General features: G+C 36.8%; 1 protein-coding gene across 1 annotated transcript in view; it reads right to left on the bottom strand.

Annotated features, from left to right (window-relative positions):
* MET (MET proto-oncogene, receptor tyrosine kinase) overlaps positions 1–21,876 on the bottom strand; it is a 153,691-nt gene that overhangs the window by 2,381 nt on the left and 129,434 nt on the right. The window contains exons 15-20 of the mRNA XM_027845025.1: positions 20,901–21,131; positions 15,877–15,957; positions 12,807–12,988; positions 9,504–9,613; positions 8,060–8,225; positions 20–156 (exon numbers count right to left, since the gene is read on the bottom strand). Coding sequence (XP_027700826.1) covers positions 20–156; positions 8,060–8,225; positions 9,504–9,613; positions 12,807–12,988; positions 15,877–15,957; positions 20,901–21,131 — 907 coding nt within the window. The remainder of the gene's footprint in view (positions 1–19; positions 157–8,059; positions 8,226–9,503; positions 9,614–12,806; positions 12,989–15,876; positions 15,958–20,900; positions 21,132–21,876) is intronic.

Raw genomic sequence — 21,876 nt, 5'->3', positions numbered from 1 at the left:
ATTCTGAAGGAGTACTTACAGTGGATCTGGGCAGTACTCAGGCTGCAAGAGCCTTCGGCCTTGCAATAAGTAAACTGTTATATCAAAGGTATTAACATCAGGATAAGGAGGTGCTCCTCTAGTCATTAGTTCCCAGAGAAGCACTCCAAAAGACCACTAATAAAATAAAAAACAAAACAAAAAAAAAGGAAGAAGAAATTCAGGTTAAAATGGTTTGAACATGCAACCTGAAATGTGAGGTAACTCATCAGATTTCAGTGATGAGAGAGTGGACTTAAACATTCAATGATACATACACTCTCTCCCATTTCAAGCACATTGTGTTAGGAGCAGATTTTCTTTGAGGGCAAAAAATAGGATACCAAGGAACAGATTTTCTTTGAGGGCGAAAAATAGGATACCAATTTTATGACATGTTTGAACTAGAATTGGGCAAAATGAACTATATGTTATACGTTTATTTGTCAGGTATTCAAAAAGTTCTAAGCCTAAACAGTAATTAAAATATCACCTGTGATTAATATGATAGGACTTACCTGGTAAACGTACCAACATGTTCCCCTTAGAGAACTTTCCCTTAGAGCATTCCCCTTAGAATGCTCAAACAGCATTCTAGATTATTTAGTAAAAGAATAAACCAATAAAGGTTTTTCAAAAGCAATTACAGTGTTAGGATGTACAACATAATCCAAATTCTTTTAGAGATTTAGTCTGGAGGTATACAGTTACATCTATTACCTAGTATCAATGTTTCCAGCTTTGGGAAATTTAACTACTAAGTGTTAACATTAATTTTAATGTTAACCACACTAGATTAAAAGTAAATTCTAGATTTGTCCATATATAGGTTTGTATATGTATTGTATAGGATTTCCCCCCCCCAAAATCTGGTCCATCATCATGTCCTTAAGCCCCTAGACTTTTGTTTGTTTGTTTTGTTTTGTAGCAGTAGAAGCAATGACGGAGGACAGCCTCTTCACCAGCTATCTGGAAGACAGTGTATCTGATCCTCTTGCTTCTTGGAAGGGAGGTAGGATAAATTTTTCCCACTTCGATATTTTAAACAACTGTCTGCATTCTGGCCCCAATCCCTCAGAGACAGATATCTTGCTACAGCTCTTAGGCTGTCTCTATTTTGCATGTCTGGGACTGAAAAATCTAGTGAAGGAGGGATCTTCAGGAGTTTTCTTCCACAAAGAGTATGCATTTTGCCTTGTAGTTAAAGTTCTACTTTACCTTGGTAGATAAATAGCACCAGGGTTGTTGCTTTCAGTGGTAAATAGTTAGAATGAAAGTTGAGGGGAAGGCAGGCATGGTAGATCCCATGGAGCAGTTGTTTAAAAATGTTTTTTTCCTCAATGATCAAAAATCTATTCTCTCTCCCTTCCACCTTCCTCTATCCATTGAAGACAAAACCAAACTCTTGGAATGAATGTGCATAATCAAGCAAAACAAATTTCCAAATTGGGCATGTCAAAAGTATGTCTCATTCTGCACCTTGAGTCCATCTGTCTTAGAAGGTGGGGAGTACATTTCTTAATTGGTCCTCTGGAATCATTTATATCTGGTCATACATTGATCAGAGATCTTAAGTCTTTCAGAGTTGTTTGTCTTTACAGTGTTCTTATTTTACAAATTGTTTTCTTGGTTCTGCTTACTTCATTTTATATGAGTTCATACAAATCTCCCTAGGTTTCTTTTCTGCCTTTAAATTAAAAAGCATTATTTTTTTTTCTCCTCTCTCTCCTCCATGTCCCCAGTGGAAAAAACAGAAATACAAGACCCTTGTCATAATTAAGCATAATCAAGCAAAACAAATTCCTACTTTGGCCATGTCCAAAAGTATGTCATTTTCTGCATCTTAATCCATTGCCTCTCTGTCATTTTTCATTTTTTTTCCGCAGAATTTTTCATCATTAGACTTACGGAATTATGATTGATCATTGTGTTGATCAGAATTCTTAAGCTGTTTGGAATACTTCAATTTTTATAATATTGATTTTAGAGTATAAATTTTTCTTCCAGTTCTACTCACTTCACTCTCTTTTGGTTAATACAAATATATCTGGGTTTGGCCGAAACAATTTCTTTATTCATTTCTTTATTCATTCATTCATACAATACAATATATTGTATTCTGTTACATCCATATATCTAATTTGTTCATCATTCCCCAATTTGTTAGCCATTCCCCAATTGTTGGTCACCTGTGTAGTTTCCAGTTCTTTGCTGCTACTAAAAGAACTGCTATAACTATTATAGCTAAAAGAATTGCTATTTAATTATTTTTGTAACACAGTTCCTTTTCCTCTTTCTTTCATCTCTGGATTACAGGCCTAGTAGTGGTATTGCTGGGCCACAGGGAATACACTGTTTAGGAACTTCTGGGGCATGGTTCCAAATGTCCAAAAAGTCCAAAAAAAGTTCAAAATGACTTTTCAGGAGAACTGGACCAGTTCACAGCACCATGAAGCACCATGAATCTGAGATTTGTAAATGCATACAGGGTTGTTCCAGGAAAGGAAAGAAACAAAGGGGACTGGAGAAAATGCAGTTCTGCTTTTTTTTTTTTTTTTAGTGAGGCAATTGGGGTTAAGTGACTTGCCCAGGGTCACACAGCTAGTTAAGTGTCAAGTGTCTGAGGCCAGATTTGAACTCAGGTCCTCCTGACTCCAAGGCTAGATCTCTATCTACTTCACCACCTAGCTGCCCCTGAGAATATGCAGTTCTAATTACTTTAGCCTTCTCCTATTGAAATCCTGGGGGCCTAGTATTCCTTCTTCAAGCTGAAGACCGAATTTGGAGGGAGCTTTGAATGGGAGAAAGTTTTCATGCTTCACTTTGAATTCTCAGCAAGTGTGAATTCCAAATCATTATGTAGCACTTACTATGTGCCCATCATTGCTAAGGGCTTTACAATTATTATCTCATTTGATTCTCACAACAACCCTGGGAGGTAGGTGCTATTATGGATCTCCATTTTATAGATGGGGAAATTGAGGCAAAGAGAAGTTAAGTGATTTGCTCAGGGGCACACAGCTGGTGTCTGAGGCCAAATTTGAACTCAAGTCTTTCTGATTCCAGGTTCAGCCTTCAATTCACTGCCCCTAATCTAGCTGCTCCTAAGAGAATGAGGGAAAACAGTAAGATATCAAGAAAAAGTAGTCTGTATTTATTTCCAGTGGGGAGTTATCTGTGCTGTGGACAGAGAGCCGAGCCTGGAGTCAGGAAGACCCAAGTTCATATCTGATCTTAGAAAGTCACTATCTGTGTGACGCTGGATAAGTCACTTAACCTTTGTTTGCTTTAGTTTCCTCAACTATAAAATGGGGATAATAAAAGCACCTACCTCACAGGGTTGTGAGAATCAAATGAGATAAATTTATAAAGAGTTTTTATACAGTGTCCAGCACATAATGAGTACTATATAAATGCTTATTCTTCTCCTTCAGAATGGGAGAATGGAAAAGTTCATCTTTTCCTCACTGCCACATGCTTGGGGCCATCAGAAGTGGGGGAAAGAGTTGGTAAGAAATTAATTTCCCAAAGCACATTTCTCTGCCACCTTTTGACTTGTTTATTTGTTTGAATACAATCTTGATGTGGATGGATCAGGGGATGTGATGCAACTATGTGGAAAGTATGAATTGGCAAGTGTATGGAAAAAGATTTCCTTGCCTGTACCTGAAATCTTCCTTACCAACTTTCCCATTTATTAGACTGCTTTATGTTCTAAATACTTGCAGGAGTCTAACTTAAACTACTAAGTTGTTTTCTCTTCTGTTAGAAATGGGAAGGTTTTGAAGGCAAAGAGATCTATTGTTATATGTGGACTTGCCAAGCTGGCAGAACTGGGTTTCTAAGATACAAAAGAAGCCTCTCTTTTCCTTGGGAATTCTTGAATGTTATCTTTTAGAAACTTGGACCTCCATCTTTCAGTTGCGGCCAGCTATTTCCCGCCATTTGCTCTCATGCATGCAGTCATAGAAGTACCCTTACTTCATGTGGGCAGCTGAATTGTATCATTTTGTCTCAAAGCTCCCTCGCTGCTCCTTACTCCTGACCTCTCTAAAACATGTTCACTTCTCATCCTTGACATTGATTCTTTATGCCTATAAACCTAATATATTGGCACTTTGGGATCCATTGCTCTGAAAAGAGAATGAATCTGTTTAAAAAAAAACAACAAAAAAACCTTGAACTATCTGTTTACCAAAAATATGGGGATGTGTGTGTGTGTGTGTGTGTGTGTGTGTGTGTGTGTGTGCCACAAGAATAATGGCCAACAAGAAAGAGTTTCAGTAGGAAGAGACTATAGAAATCATCTTGTCCAGGCCCATCATTTTATAATGAAATTGAGGCTCCAAGACATGCCTCAAGTGACTTTCTCAAGGTCACAAAGATAGTAAGAAGCATAGCTGGGATTTGAACTCATGTCTTCTCACTCTAAATCTAGTGCTCTTAAAACTCTATTACGCTTTTGTACGGATATGAAATGAAAACCAGACTTGGAGATTTCTTACAAAGTTGGTTGATTTGGGCCAGTTCTCATTTTCTTTGCTTTTCTGTCATTCTGTTAAGCAGTTCTTGATTGTTATGCCACTACACATACAGATTTGATCAAAATACAATAAAATATAGTAGAATTTGAGAAATCCAAAGCCTTGCCATTGTTGGCCAATGGCCAACACTGTAGTCTAATGCACAAGGGAATCTGGAAGCTTTACTGCATGAAGCTGTATCAAATGAACTTATTGAATTTTAAAATTATGTAAAGTCATTATGCAGTGCTTTAGTACAGGCTTTTAAATGTTTAGGTTTAAGGCATTTCTTTTTCATATTTTTGCCATGCTAAATTTCTCCAGTGTCCAGGCTGTGTGGAAACAGATGGGGTTTGGCTTGCATGCCTTCATTATAAAAGAGTTCTGTTAACAGCTGATAAATTGTGTGGGAATGTCATCTCCCTACATTCTATAGCACCCCTTTGGTAGGTATTACTCTTGGTCAGATTTGGGCTTTCAGGTGCTGCTTGGAGTTCTTTTACTACCATCTACCTCAGCTCTCAAAGCTCCATGAATTTGTCTTAGTGTGGCATCCTATTTAATGATCAGGGTATTCTCTTTCAGACCCTGCTGTCTTCTGCTCCTTGCTAGTACAGCCGGTCCCCATCCCTACAAATTACAGAAGGGCAAAAGAAATACATAGACTCAGTGATTCTAGACTAGAGGTTCTTAATTTGATGTCTGTGAACTTGCATTTTTAAAAATTTTGATAACTAATTAAATATAATTGGTTTCTTTGGTAATCCTCACTTCACTCATTCATCCACTGCTCTACTTAGTTTCAACTCCACAGAACAAGGCGCCTGTATCAGGTTAAGCTCAGCATCTCATCACTGTGCTAGCTCAAGTTTTAATTGACACCATCTCCCTCAGCTTCCTCTTGTCTCTGATTGAAGGGTTGGAGGGCAGAGTAACAAACTCCTCCTAATGCCTTCCTTTGTAGAAGGCAGAAACTGGATTTTTCAGCTGGACTCAGCATTTGCCACTCTGCCTAGTTTAAACTCCATGGAACAAGATACCCTATGGTCTCCCTTCTTCCCTTTCCTGCCTTCTTTTGTGTGCTATCTCTTCTCATTAGATTGCAAACTCCTTCTGGGCAGGGACGGACTTGCTTTTTATTAATTATATCCCCAGTGCTTAGCATATTGCCACATAGTAGGTACTTAATAAATGTTGATTGGATAATCCCATGCATTTTATCTTATATATTTAAAAACACTACTTGCAGAACCAGTCCATATATTTCACCAGATTACCAAAGGAGTCCATAACACAATAAAGTCTAAGAATCCTTGCTTTAGACTCATTTGGCAAATGTTCTTTTCAAGTTAACATGATGCTTTAAAATTTCCCAGATTTTACATATGGTTATTTTGTGCAACTATTTTTCAAGAAATACCTACATATTTGTTTTCCTTTCAATAGAGACAGTGCAACCTTGGGCACAAGGACATCTTACTTTAAGAGTTGAGACTATACTTGGAAGCAGCCTATATCCAAGCAATGCAATACTATTTAACTTATTATTTTCGATGCATTTCATTAGTGGTTAAAATCACAATTTTTACGAGGAATGTCAGCATCTTAGAACTGTGGATAATAGTGACATGAAAAGGTTAAGTCACTTGCTAAAAATCCAGCAATAAATCTGAATTCAAGCTGGGATTAAAAATTCAAGAGTTTTTGATCCTAAGTCCATGTTTGGTCTACCAGGCTTTATGATAATATGCTACTTTTTGATTCAAAGAGATCAAAGGGCTTCATAGAAAACTCAAGAATATACCAGGTCATATTTCTCCCATTGGACATATGCCAGGGTTAAAAAAAAAGAAAACTCAAATGAGCATAAATCGGGATGTGCAGGGCATCCTTGTATGAAACAAAGTACCCAGAAAGTGTATTTTTGCTTAGCAACCTTGCTAGGCAACTTACAGGCAAGGATGTATATGTAGAGGTAAAAGAGGCATTAGCTATACCTTTAAGCACTTAATAGAATGAAGACTGAATTAGTAAGAGGAAGAAAAGAAGTGTGACGAGTAGCATTTAATTATAGCCTATTCTCTCACCTTCCCACTTGCAGATAGGAGTCCTATCAATGAATAAAGATGAAGATGATGATGATGATGATAATAATAGCTAACATTTATAAAGTTCCTAAAGGTTTGCAAAGTGCTTTACATACGTTATCTCTTAATTTTTTTAAATATCTTAATTCTTACAAACACTTGGGAGGCAGGTGCTATTATTATCCCCATTTTACTGATGAGAGAACTGAGGTAAACAGGTATAGCGATTTACTTCGGATCACACAGCCAGGAGGTACCTGAGACAGGGTTTGAACTCATGTCTTTCTGACTCCAGTCCCAGCACTCTATCCACTTAGACCTTGCCCAGGTTTTAAAAAAACCAAATGCTCAAAAAACCTTTTAGGACCATTAGCTCTAACTTGATCTAATCAGAATGAGCAAAGCTGGTCCCAAGTGGGAATTAACTCATTTCTGCTTGCTTTCAAAATCATCGTAGTGAAGTTTTCCAAATCTGAACATCTCACTGACACTTCAATTGTTTTTGAATTAATCTAAATGGTATTAGCCAGGCCCATCTTGAAATTAGGTGGCTCCGTGGACAAAGTGTTGGACCTGGGGTCAGGAAGATTGAGGCTAAAACCTGATCTCAGATATTTACGGGCTGTGTAAACCTAAGCAAGTCACTTAACCCCTGTTTGTCTCAGTTTCCTTAATTGTAAAATGGAGATAATAATAGTACCTATTTCCCAGGGTTATATTTAAGGATCAAATGAGATAATATTTGTAAAGCACATAACACAGTGCCTGGCACATTGCAGGCACTTAACAAATGTTTATTTCCTTTCCTTCCATGTAGTCATTTGCAGTACTAACCCACTAATGAGTTAGTTTGTGTGTATGAACCATAAAATACACATAGCATAAGCAAACATATGCTATAGAAATAATACCATGTCAACATTCAAATGCTTGGTTTTCAAGGGAAGCTAAAGCCTATGCTAATTTACATGTGCATCACTGACCATCTATCAAAACTATAGGGTATTTATTTTTGTTACTTAGGCTGTCTTCCTTCTTGTAGTATGAAGCATGACCAACAATTATTCTAATGGTGATGTTTTCAAATGTAATTTTCTTTGAGCCCCTTTCAACAACAGAGAGGAATAGTGTAATATATGAAGAAACTTAGAATTAAATTAAACAAAGACTTTAAACACCTCCCATGTGTACAATAGTCTTACATGTAGTGAGGTGAAACGAACAGATACAAGAAGTGGTATTTATCAGACAACTTACACTCATACATATATTTCTAATCTCCATTCTTATTTTAAATTCATATTCACAATCTAGCTTCTTATTTAGCAGAACAACGGTCAAGTCTAATTGAATCACTGAGGTGCAGGAATATATCATATGAATTTCATAAGAACAAAAGTATAATCAGGTTAGATAGGATGTGTACATTACCACATCTGACTTTGTAGTAAACTTCTGAGTTTGCAAACTTTCTAAAGCCATCCATTTCACTGGCAGTTTTGCTCCTGTTTTATTGTGTACACTGTAATATTCTTTATCATACACATCTCTGGCAAGCCCAAAATCAGCAACCTTGACAGTGAATTTTTCATCCAGCCTACAGAAACGACAAAAATTATTATCTGCAATGGTAGAAATGGATTTACAGTGATACTGAATATTCTCTGGATTGTAGCAAGTAGCTTTTGCATTTGAAATCTATGACTTTTGGAATGAGCTCTTCATATCTGGCACCTATTAACTAGCACTAAATTAAAATGGAAGTCTTGAGTAAGTACATATGACATTGGTATTACAAATCCATAAATGGATTGACCCCGCCACCTCTATGACAGTACTCGTTACAAGGCGCCGAGAAAATCCCTTTGCTGATGCTTAGATGTTGACATGGCATAGAATTGCATCTTGTGCTGTTTTATACTTTGGCACATCAACTTTAGACACAAAGCACTTATTAATTCTCACCGGTCATTTTTAATTAATACTAAGATCTAGAGCTAAGGTTAAAGGGGTATATTACACTGCAGTAGGTGTATCCTATGCCATCTTTCTTACATTATTCTCAATTTGGCCAAGGACCAGTCTGTTTAGCACAGAGAGAACATATCATCCTTCTTTCCTAGTAAAGGATTATAATACATTATGCAGTACATAAGAAAAATATCAAGTTTCAATAAAAATTAATTCCAAATATCCAGGGTGTGTTGCTATAAAAAAATAGGCCTTAAGCTTTTCCATTTGCAGAAAACCAAGGCTGGCAATTAATAACACAACTTATTCATTCATGCCATATATCATGAATCAGTGCAATAAAATGGGAAACTATTGAATCAATCACTAACTGTTGACTGTTGTATTATACAGCCCAGGCAGCCAGACACAAATAAAGTTCTTTGTATATTCATTCCTAAATACCATTTTTGGTAGGACTGAGCCAGTCCAAGTCCAAATCAAGTCTTGGGCAGCCTCAGTGAAATGGTATCTGCCTACTATTTTTTTTTCTTTATAATGCAGAATGCTGAAGATCAAGTTCTCCTTTCTGTAAGCTAATGTAGCATAAAACCACAACATTAGGGGCTACTGGTGGGAAGGACCAAGAAAAACAAGTGTATATAACAGCTGTTCAAGACCCCCTCCAGAGAGTCCCTTTTAATGTTCTGGTGGATAAATCCTGAAAGTTCCACCCACATTCTTACAACACGATGCTTATACATCAATTGAAACTGTAACAAAAACAAAGGACCTTTTACATAATGACAACAACATGATTACAGTCACAAAATGTGTGGGGGGGGGGGATCACCACTACATTTCTCCTTGTTTCACTTAGTCTTCAAATAATTTGAAAGATACAGATGGAACATTTTATACTTACATACAATTTCTTGCAGCCAAATCTCTGTGGACAAACTTTTTGCTTGCAAGGTATTTCATGCCTTTGGCTACTTGAAGACCAAAACCAATAAGATCTTTCACTGTTGGGTTCTATAATACATAGGACATAATTAAAAGATAAATTGACTTAAGTTCTGATCTCAAGAGTTCTGAATTTTGTAGCAGTTATTACTGTTTTCGCATTGTGTACAAAACAATTTGGGTACAATATTATTTGTTAATGAGCAAGAGAGATTCATGTAAAGAAATACTGACTCTCAAAACTAGATTGCATATGGGCAGAGGATTTTGGATTCCTTAATTTGCTTGTGTAAGGTAAAATGAGGTGGGGTAATCTAAACAAAATTTAAAAAAAATAAAATCACAAATTGAAATGATGAGCACAGCGATGCTGTATCAGAAAGACTCAACACACTAGTGGGTTATGATCAGAAAGGGTAGCTCCTTTGAAGGTATCACTGGGTTTGTAAGTTTTAAATGTAGAGGTGGACTTTGCAGCCTCTAATCAAAGAATAGTCTTTTTCAGGACCAGTGTAGGACTGCATTAAACTTTTCTTAAGTACAAGATCATCATCAGCAGCACAATCTTTTTTTTTTTTTCCAGTGAGGCAATTGGGGTTAAGTGATTTGTCCAGGGTCACATAGCTAGTAAGTGTCTGAGGCCCTATTTGAACTCAGGTCCTCCTGATTCCAAGGCTGGAGCTCTATCCACCGTGCCACCTAACTGCCTCTCAGCACAATCTTTGAAAATAAAAAATCACAATGCTAAGTGAAAATTCATTCACAGTAAGTTTTCATGGAACCATGATGAACTCAACCCTGTGATAAACCTTGGAGATTAAAATTTGTCTTCAGAGTATCATACTCACCATGTTGGGGGCGAATTACCTTGTCAGAGTGGACACAAAGAATTAATTGCTTGATTGGCTTTGGTGGGGTACCAAAAGCTATCCTTGCTGCTTGAGAGGTGAATTCAGCTTACTTATATGAGCATATAAAAGCCAGAGGCTAGATATTCATTATCCTCTTGCCTGACTACAGGATCTTCTCAAACACCTGCACTTTGGTTTCCTTGGAATCAAATTTCATTTCACGATACCATGCTAATAAGTTCATGCTTTTTATTTGGAAATTAAAGTGGATGAAGAGTAAAGCTCTTCTGGTGCTGGAGTCTTACCCAAAGAGCTGACAGGACAGACCAGTGGGAAGTGAGCCTACACTTAATCCCAATGGGTATTTAAAGACTTTCTGAGTTTGCTGGGGTTTAATGCATCCATTAGAATGGATGCTTCTTGAGAGTAGAGAATGTTTTATTCTTTGTATTTACATATGTATGCCTAGCACTGTTCTGGGCACACAGTAGGAACTTAATAAATGCTTGTTGGTTGTTTAGAGGGAGAGCCAGCTGGCTAGTAGGCCAAAATCCTCCAGCTGTCCACTGTCATTGTCTATTGTCTCATTAGCTCTCATTTCTTCAATTATCATCTCTTACGTTAAAATCCTACTTTTTATTCTGTGTATATCTTATTTGTACATAGTGGTTTACATATTGTCTTCCCCATTGGACTGTGAGCTCCTCAAAGGTGGGGACTGTTTTTGTCTTTCTTTGTATCCCCAACACTTAGCACAGTATCTGACACATAGTAGGTGTTTAATAAATATTTGTTGTTGACTTGACTCTCTGCAGGTAGCTCCTAAATCTATGCATCTAGTGTAAATCTCTACTAGACTCCACTTCTACGTCATCACCTGCCTGCTGACATTTCCTTTAGGACATCTTGTTATCTCCTTGTCCAAAACAAAACTAATAAACTTCCACTCTTCTCCTCCCTTCTCACCACTAACTGCCCAGTTCCCCAGATTTGTAACATTGGTGTCATTCTTGACTTTCTCGTCTACATCATTCTCCCTAAACATCATAGCCAATTGACAAATCCTAGCAATTTTATGGCCACAATATTTCTTATGGTCACCACCTTAGTTTGCATCCCTGTCACTCCTCGTTTGGACTATTATATCAGCCTTCTAATTGGTCTTCCTGCTCCCAGTGTCTCCCCTAGCCTATCCATTTTCCACATGCTTCCAAAATAATTTTCTCAGCATGTGAATATGATCATGTTACTTACCTTCTCAAAAGCTTTCAGTGGCTCCCTATTGCCTATAGGATAAAATACAAACTACTTAGCCTAGCACTGAAGGCCCTTCACAATCTGGTTCTATTTACCCTTCCAGACCCACTTCCTACTGCCCTGTTCATCTAGGTTATGCTATAGCAAAATTGGATAGCTTGTTATTCCCAGAATTGGACACCTCAGATCCAGCTTCTGCATTTGCACAGGTCATTCCCCTTGCTTGGGATATTAGTCCTTTCTTATTTCCACTTTTCAGAATCCTTGTCATTTAAATAAAATAACTTTTGATTAAGAGCCTCCCATGCACCAGGCATTTGTGTACTGTGTTGGGAAATACAAAGACAAAACAAAAAGAATACCTGCCCCAGGAACTTACATTCTGTTGGGATATATGACAGGTACGTGGATCAATACAAGGCAATTTGAGGAGGGAAAGAATCCTAAAACTGGGGGATCCAAAAAGATTTTTGTAGGAAGTGGCACCTGATAAGCCTAGAAGGAAGCTTGGAATTATAAGGGACAAATGAGAGGAGGCAATGCATTGAAGACATGTGGGACAGGGTGTGTGGAAACATGGAGAGGACAGATGAGTGTAGAGTTTGGGGAATAGCTACTATGGCTAGACGACAGAGGGGGTTTCTTCAAATCTCAGTTCAGGCTCCACTTTTTCTGGAAAGTCTTTCAGATTGTATTTTCTCTTCAAACAGCCAAACCGTTTCCCCACCAGGAACTTGGACTCCTTCTCTGGCTGTCGTGATCCTTACAGGTGTATTCTCACTTATCTTACTGGGGTCCAGACCTCCAAGGTACTTCCTAGACTTTCCACCATTCCACTATGGAGTTTACTCCCTGATTTTCAGCACTCCTTTATATGTAGTCTTTCCTCCTTAGAACATAGACTCTTTGAGGATAGGGATTATTTTGATAGCTTGTATTTGCATGTCTAGCATCTTGCACAGTGCACAGCGTAGCACATAGTAAGTACTTAATATCTACCTATAATACACATATATGTTGTATTTCCAAGGAGAATACAAGGTCCTTGACAAAATAAACAAAATATTTAACCACAAAAGTTTTGAATCTGACCTATTTTGATGGTTTTTGCATGAACCTAATTCTTCCAGTGGTAGATATGATAAAGTACTTACGTGAGTCTCATTTCTTATGAAGTTTCGAAGATCACCATGTTTCATGTACGGCAGGACCACCAATGGAGATCCTTCATTACGAAGGCAGATTCCCAAAAGTGAGAGGACATTGGGATGACTAAAATCTTTCATGATGATCCCTTCAGTCAGAAATTGGGAAACCTCTCCTAGGTCAGTAATTCCTGTGAAATCCAGTAGTAGAAAATATCAAATTTCCTTGTGGAATACTTGATTGGCCAATCAACAAGAATTGATTAAGTTCCTACTATGTGCCCAGCAGTGTGCTAGTCATCGGTGACTAATACAAATAAAACAGTCCCTGCCCTGTGGAAGCTTATGTTTTATGGGGTAGACAACATGTATATACCTAAAAATTGCAAACATGTATATATTGTGTATAATATACAAACTGATAAATAAAGCATAATATATTATTATATAATTATATAAATATACAATTATATACATGTATAAAATAAACACAAGGTAATTTTGGTGGAAAGCTACTTGCAGCTTGGGGAAATCAGGATTCAATATGTATAAAATGAATATTTTGTCAAAATCAGAAAAATCAATGGAAATTTAAAACTATTATACTTCCTGAATGTCCATACAAGTATGAACGACATAATTCCTCCTTGTCCACATTACAATGTTATAATTTCTCTTCTGCAACTAAATAAACAGAAATCAATTTTCAGGTTTTTCACCTACAGAAAAAAATCAAGTCAAGTCAAAAAGTATTTATCAAGTACCTACCACATACCAAGCACTATGCTAAGTCCTGGGGATACAGATCTAACTCTGAAAATAGGACACAGTGCTGATGGCCTATCAACTTGATATGCTTGAATGTAATACTAATATTTTCCAGAATGAAATATTTGGTATAATACTTAGCATTTGTGCAGACTGCATGATTTCTAATTTGTGGATTTGAAGACTATTATCACAGGGTTAAACTAACAGCACTGCCATTATTTTACAGATGTGAAAACTAGGACTCAGAAAAATTAAGTAGTCTCCTCAAAGTCCCAGAACAGGCCGGTGCCAGAGCAAAGAGTAGAGTAATATTTTCTGATCCCAGTGATATGCTGAGTGCATTAGGCATGTTGTATTTTTTGATACAAGCTATAACAAGAAACATATTGAAGAATGCATAATTTGCATGGTTTAGGGTTTGTATAGAGCAAAACATGGCTTATCTTCAGGTCCTATTTTTAGCAATTTAGTACTCGGAATGTAACCAAGAATCCTGAAAACCCAGAATAAAAAAACCAAGAATTAAAGAACCTGGAAAGAAAAAACAAGGCAAAACATTTTGTTCTCTGAAATATAGGGTGTTCCAAAAGTCTTTAAGCTAAAACTTCACTAAGACTTCCTTGAAACCCTGTATCTGTCATAAAACCTGTTCAATGAAGCTTTTCTGTAGATAGTACTCAGTCCACCATCCATCACTGATTAACTTTTAATTTATATATAATTCTAACCTTGCTTATCTGATTTCTCAGACCGCAGCAGCTCAGAAGTTTGAAACTATAAGGATGTTGACAGGCTAAAAAACGTAAAGGAGGAAATAGAAAACCTACCATATTGCAGTATAACATAGTAATTGATTAGTATTATTTTGGTTTTGGAGGCAGCTAGGTGGCTCAGGGAATAGAAAGCTGGGCTTGGAATCAGGAAGACCTGAATTCAAATTAAGCCTCAGACACTTACTAGCTGTGTGGCATGGACAAGTCACTTAACTTCTGTTTGCCTTAATCTACTGGAGAAGGAAATGGCAAACCACTCCAGTATCTTTGCCAAGAAAATCTCACAGATGATATCGGCAAGCTATGATCCACAGGGTCATGAAGAATCAGATGCTACTGAACAACAATAACAACAATTCTGATTCTGAATTATCAAGAAAAAACCATGTAATATTCTATGTATCCCATTTACAGAAGTGTAGAATTATCCAACACCTTAGGAATATCTCAATCAATAATAATTAAAATAAATTAGCAATTCAATGAATAAGTCTCAACTAGAGAAAATATTTGTAATAATATCTTTCATCTGTATGGTGTTTTATGGTTTTAAAAATTAAAAACATTCTACTTTACTTGTTGTTAGAACAACTCATTGAGGTAGGTAGTGCAAGTGTCATGATTATCCCTATTTTTACAAATGGAGGAATTAAGATTCTGGAGAGATTAAATTGCTTCCCCAAGGTCATGTAGCTTGTAAATGGTACCCCAGATTCAAGTAATTTTTTCTACTTCTAAGTCTAATCTTCTTTACATGAAACCTCAACTTACACGACATACCTTATTTTCCTCAAATGTTGGTAATGAGTTGCTACTGTATTATTTTTAAATTTTTTGTTGGCATACTTTCACTTCTTTATCTTATTTCTTTTCCATCCTTTTTAATGGGAGTTGTGTTTTGTTTTTTTTTTAAATTACTTTAATGCCTGAGCATGAAATGAGTCATTCTTATTTTATGTGCCAACATGTTTCCAATAGTTTCCAAAAATCATCATTTGCAAAACAAACATCATCTGCCAGACTTAGTCAAATTATACTCATCTCCTTTCACCTACACCCTTGTTTATTAGGGGTATAAGGGGTAATTGTTTAAGGAAAACATTTTAGTGACAGTCTAACTTGAACATATTTTCAGGATTAGACCCATGAGTTTCAATAGCAACTACTTATTTCTATGAGAGGAAGTGTAAATTAATACTTTATCTAAGTTATCTGTTATTTTACAATTTTGAGAGTTAGCATTGCTATAGTGGAAAAAGAGCTGGCTTCAGAGTCAGGAAGTTCTGGACTCAACCCTCCTCTGACACATACTGGTCACCTAACTCTGAACAAGCTGCTTAATATGTCAGTACCCCAAGCGTGTCTCAGAGATCAGAAGCTGCAGAGCAGATGCTGATCTCAGCTGGTGGATAGGTTTTCCTCGCTGAGAATTTGTTCCCTACCACAATGCAACTGTAAGTTCAGCCCACAAAAAAATTCTCTTATTTGATAAACCTTGACAAAAGGGTTACTTTACTATTAAATTGTTAACTTACTATTCAAGGACTTCACAGCACAATGAATCTTCTTGTCATCATTATCCAATAAAGTTCCATGATACACACACCCAAAATGCCCTAGAAGAAGAATAAGGAATATTAACTTTTTTTGCTGTACTATTTTCCAATAATCAGCAATCACTAATTAACACTTTTTATGAGTCCTATTGATTCCAAATTCCTTGGTTGCAAATCTATATAGTGTAGACTTCTATTAATGAAATGATTTAAGGAACACATTTTCTTTTGATACTGAAATATAAATCTCTCTCTATATATAATCAGTGTTTGAGTAACTGAATAAACATTGCATATATTTTACAAATGATATAAAAGTCACCATCAAGGACATGTCTACTAGGAAAGGAAGTGGAACAGTTATGTTGTGAGAAACATGTATGATTGATAGACAGTTGAAGTGCTACATTGGTATCCATGAACTATTAAAAGAAACAAGGGAAGGCTTCTAGTGCTTTGTGGTTCTTTGAGAAAGAATTATAAGGGGCAGCTAGGTGGCACAGTACATAGAGCACCAGCCCTGGGTCCAGGAGGACCTGAGTTCAAATCTGGCTTCAGACACATAACACTTACTAGCTGAGTGACCCTGGGCAAGTCACTTAACCCCATTGCCTAGCCAAAAAAAAAAGAAAAAAAAAAGAGAAAGAATTACAGAAAGACCCGAACAAGAATCATACTAAAGGAGATGGGACTGCTAATTTGAAGAAGTGAAGGGAGGATTGATGAGATTGATGAGATATTGATGAGATCGTGGCCCTTTGATATTTATACATATGTGTATATATATATAGGTATATGACACATACATATATAACATGATATGATCTTTATGGTTGATGCTGATAGACCTAATACCTACATCATATGTGAACCATGTTATTGTTATTGTTCAGTCATTTCAGTCATGTCTGACACTTTTTGACTCCATTTTGTGGTTTTCTTGGCAAAGATCCTGGAGTAGTTTGCCATTTCCTTCTCCAGCTCATTTTTTCAGATGAAGAAACTGAGGCAGACAGGGTTAAATGACTTGCCCAGGGTCACACAGCTAGTACATGTCTGAGGTGGATTTGAACTTGGGAAGATGAGTGTTTCTGATCCCCAGCCCAGTGTTCTATCCACTGTGCCACTTAGCTGCCATGTTATTAGCCTCTTACTGTATGTAGTTAGGTTTCAAGGATATGAATGATCTTATTATAAGTCTGTGTAATACTGAAACATGTTTTCATTCTGTAGGGTATATTACATAATAGAATTTTCTTACTCTGTTTAGGTTAGTTTTGTTCCATTCAACATGACTCAATTCAACAAATTTATTAAGCACCTACTAGGTACCTAGCACTGTGTTAAATGCCATAGAAGATCCAAAGCTTATAAAAGACAGGGAACTTACAATCTTATTTACTTCAATATGAGATAAGATAACACAGATGTGCATAAGAGAGAGGTAAACAATGTGTGATGTGAGGTTGGAGGGGAGACAAGATCATCACCATGGAGGGGAATCAAGGAGAATCAAGGAATCATGGAGAAGATGTCATGCATACTGGACTTTAAAGAATTGCTAGAATTTCAAAAGATGGAGGTGAAACACTTCTAGGCATAGAGAATAGTGCGAGAAAAGATATAGATAGGGAAAAATGGTGCATATAGGGGAGCTAGTGAATAGGTTAGGGGAAGCTTTGAGTATGTTGGAGTGGCACAATATGAAACAAAGCTGGGAAGGAGGCTTGAATGCCAAGCTAAGGAGACTAGATTTTAGATAGTAAAGAGCTACTGAAATACAGTTCTCTGTTTAGCTTTTTAAGCCCTACACCACCTGGGCCCAAACTATCTTCTCAGCCTCATTGCACATTACTCCCACTCACATGCTTTGTAACCCAGCCCAACTCATCTGGCCTTCTCTCAATTCCTCACACAGGATTGCCCCCTCCTTGCCTTGCTGTTGCCTCTGCACTGGCTCTGCTCCATTCCTGGAATATGCTCCCTCCTGAGCTCTACTTTACACTACCCCTCTTTCTTCAAGGTACAGCTCAAGCATCACCTTTAACAGGACACTTTTCCTGATCTCCTTAACTGCTTAGTGCCCTCCCTTTCAAACTACCTTACAGTTAATTACTTTGTATTTATTCCCTTTATATTTATTCTATCTATACTTATTTATTAACTTGTCTCCTCTGTTCAAAAATAAGTTCTTTGTAAGTAGGGGTTCTTTTGATAATTGTTTTTGTATCCCAGCACTTAGCACAATGCTTGGCACATAGTAGGTGCTTTATTAAATGCTGGCCAATTTTTTGAAGAGTTCTTAATCAGAAGCGTGATATAATCAGATCTGTTCACATAAGGAAGATTAATTTAGGAAGAGTGGAAGCAGGAAGGCTAGTTAGGAAGACCAGATAAATGTTATAAAGTGAACTTCTATTCTAATCAACAGAACCAGAATCACCAAAATAAAAATAATATTGTTAAACACAGCTTTTGAAAAGGAAAGGGTATATAAGAGATTAGTTTTTTGGAATAAGGATTTCCACCAATTAGTCACCATTGGCTACATAATTCAGGTTAGCAAGAGTTGAAGTCATTAGCCCAAATGAAGTAGCCTCACTTTAGACTCCTTTCACTAAGTTCCCACTCACTCTAAGCCAATTGCTTTCCAAGAGGCTGTCATGTAGGCAGTTTCATCCTAGGTGCCAAGAGTCTGACTGCTCAGTCAATGGTTTTAAGATAAAGACTTAGGCAAGTGGCAGAATGAGAAAGCTCACAGCCCAGACTGTTTTTCCAAAGGACTACTATCAATCTAACTCTGTTCAGGGAAAATACAGACTAGTCCATCTAGTTCAACCCTATGCATTTTATAGTTGAGGAAACTAAAGCAGAAGGAGGCTAAATGAGGTACAGATGTAAAAGTGAGTTTAAATTCTGCCTAACTTGTGACAGTGAATGTCACTTAATCTCCCTGGGCCTTAGTTTATTCATCTGTAAAATGAAGGAGGGAAAGGTTTGACTACATGGCCAGTTCTAGATCTGATATATGACTTATCCAAGATCGCACAGGTAGTGAGTGAGCCAGGTCTCTGACCGAGGCCAGAAAAAGTATTCTTTGCCGTATAATACTCTGGCTCCTGGTTAACCAACTCATTTACCATCTTAGTCTCACAAGTAAAGTCTCCAAGACTATAAACCGCAGACAGGCTGCTGATCTGTGTCAGTGAGGGTAAGTTTCCACACTGATGAAATCACAGGTCCAGACCAAAAAAACAAACAAACCCTCCCCCAAACCCCAGTGAAATCACAGTAATTTGTAGAATGGCTAATAGGCAGTATGATACAGTGGGTGGAAAGAACACTGGATTTGAACTTGAACATAGAAACGTTTAACACTTGCCTCTGACTGGTTTTATAATCCTGGCCAAGTTGCTTACTTTTTAAGGCTTAGTTTCCTCATATATAAAATGGACATGACACCTATAGGCTCTGCCTGGTAGGACTGTTATGAGGCCCAAATGAGATGTCATCTATAAATGACTTTGCAAACTTTAAAACACTAGATATAGATATATATGATCTATATGTGATATATGTATATATACATACAAAATAGCACATATGTTGTATAATGCACATACAGTGTAAATAAGCAAATAATTGCACACATTTATCTGAGCATATATGTATATATATATATACACACACATGTTTATGTACATACACAATAAAAGCAGCTATCTGGTGCAGTGGATAGAATGCCGGAACTGGAATCAAGAAGTCTTGAGTTCCTGTCTAACCTTAGACACTTACTAGCTATGTGACCCAGGTATGTTGCTTAACTAGTTTCTTCGTTTGTAAAATGGAGATAATAATGGCACCTACTTCCCAATGTTGTTGCGTGGATCAAATGAGATAATATTTGTAAAGTGCGTTATAAACCTTAAAGTACTTTATAAATGCTAGCTATTGTTATTCTATAAAATTCTGTTATTATTTAAGGTTTGTTGTAAGGATTGAAATAAATAATGTATGTAAAGTGCCTTACAACTCTGAAGTGCTATACAAATACGAACTATTTTTATTAACATAGCCTGCATTTATAAGGCAGAAGGGAAGGAAATACAATGGATTAAAGAATGAGAGGGAATTTTCTCTGCCCACCAGCTTTCCCCTCTCCCCTCCTCAAGAGTCACCTCAAATGAGAATTTGACCCTGTGTTCATATAATGTAAATTATCTCATCAACTTATTCAAGAGGAATACAACAAATGCTCTTGATGCTTTTTGGCAGTATCTCCAGAGAAAAGGTTTCAAGATTCAATTTGGATTGAGATAAAAGATTTTAGAGAGGAGAAGGAGACTGGAATCCACTTTCTATCTGTATCTTCTTTTTCTGGTTGGTTTATTTTCCTGCTAAACATTTTCTCAACTGTTGTTTATGCTAGCTATTACTGCTACCCAGACAGACTACCTTATTACAAATACTTGCTTCTCCTTTGTGTAAAGGAAGTAGAATGCATTGGAAAAATGATAGATGTTGCTCAAGGTCAAGGTAATGCTATAAATTACCATTCCTAAGAATGCTGGCACAAGGTGCTGTGAACTAGGGCTTTGGAGAGAGTTAGTCACTGTTTTCCATGTAAAGAGACATTGGAGGGTGACATCAGTGAAAATGGTTGCAATTAAAAGCAGTAAAAAATTCCATTAAAATGTTCTTGTCATTATTAAAAAGGGTGATAGAGGAATGTGATTTATTCCTGCCTGCTTTGGAGATGACCAAATTATAACAGTAACAAGGGGACCACATCCCAGGAGATTTGATTTTCAACATGGTATGTATGCAGAATGGAAAACAAAAACTCTTATCATTTCTTTTTTGTCCTTTGCATTACTTTTGCTATACATACATATGTACATACATACATACATACATATATATTTATCAATTTATCAATTTGCTGAAACAGAACATAAAACACTTCTATAGGAAACCAACAAAATCAGAGTTGAAATACTTGCCTCTTCCTATGATTTCATTGAAATGCACAATCAGGCTGTTTGGCCCAATAACCACATGTTGAACTGCTTGGACCAGGTCTGGATTTAAGGCGCTAATATCAATGTGGACATGATTTTGAAGCAGCGGACTGGATATATCTGAATCTCCACTGGTTAGGATGGGGGACAAATCTGTCAGAGGATAATGAGCTTGTCTGCAGGAGCCATTTTGGGAAGAATTTGGAAACTGATCTGCAAGAGGAACCTGAATTATTAGTATATGTTTAAAAGACAGTGGAAAAATTTCATTTATTAGAACCAAAGAGACATGGGGACAATCTAAAATAATATCAAGTCTGAATTGTAGAATTGAAAAAAATTCTACTTCATTCCTTTTAAGCATTTATAGTTGACTTTAACTTAAAAAGAGACTCTGCCAAGATCCCTATATCTGATTCAATGAATAGATAAGAAGGCTTTGAGATAAGCAAATCAATTGTATGCAAATACGCATTTTAAACATCTTCTCAAAGTTTGTTCTCTTAAATAGGTTAACTATTTGTTAACTAAACTCACAGGATTGTTTTGAGGTTTTAATGAAATCATACACTGGTTTTAGGACCATGGCCAAGTCACTTAATCTCTGAGCCTCAGTATCCTCATCTACAAAATAGGCACAAGCCCTTTAGGCTCTACTATAATAGGGCTACTGTGAAGCTAAAGTGAGATAATGTTGGTAAAGTGCTTTACACATTGTACCATATTATTATTAGAAAAAACTCTTTTCTTGTGAAAGAATAAAATTTAGCCAACTTTCTGTCTCAATGACCATAGATCTAGAGGGAGAAGGAACCTCAGAGATCAATTAATCTAGCTCCCTCCCTTACTTGTGGGGAAACTGAGTCCAGAGAAGTCAGGTGATTTTTGTCACCCAAGTAATAAATATAAGAGGTGGAATACAAACTCCAGAGCTCAGGCTCCTCCAATTCTACCACAC

Source organism: Vombatus ursinus, unplaced genomic scaffold (genome assembly GCF_900497805.2).
Source record: "Vombatus ursinus unplaced genomic scaffold, bare-nosed wombat genome assembly UNPS02014946.1, whole genome shotgun sequence".
In the NCBI taxonomy this organism is placed as follows: Eukaryota; Metazoa; Chordata; class Mammalia; order Diprotodontia; family Vombatidae; genus Vombatus; species Vombatus ursinus.
This window is presented reverse-complemented; position numbering and strand designations above follow the sequence as displayed.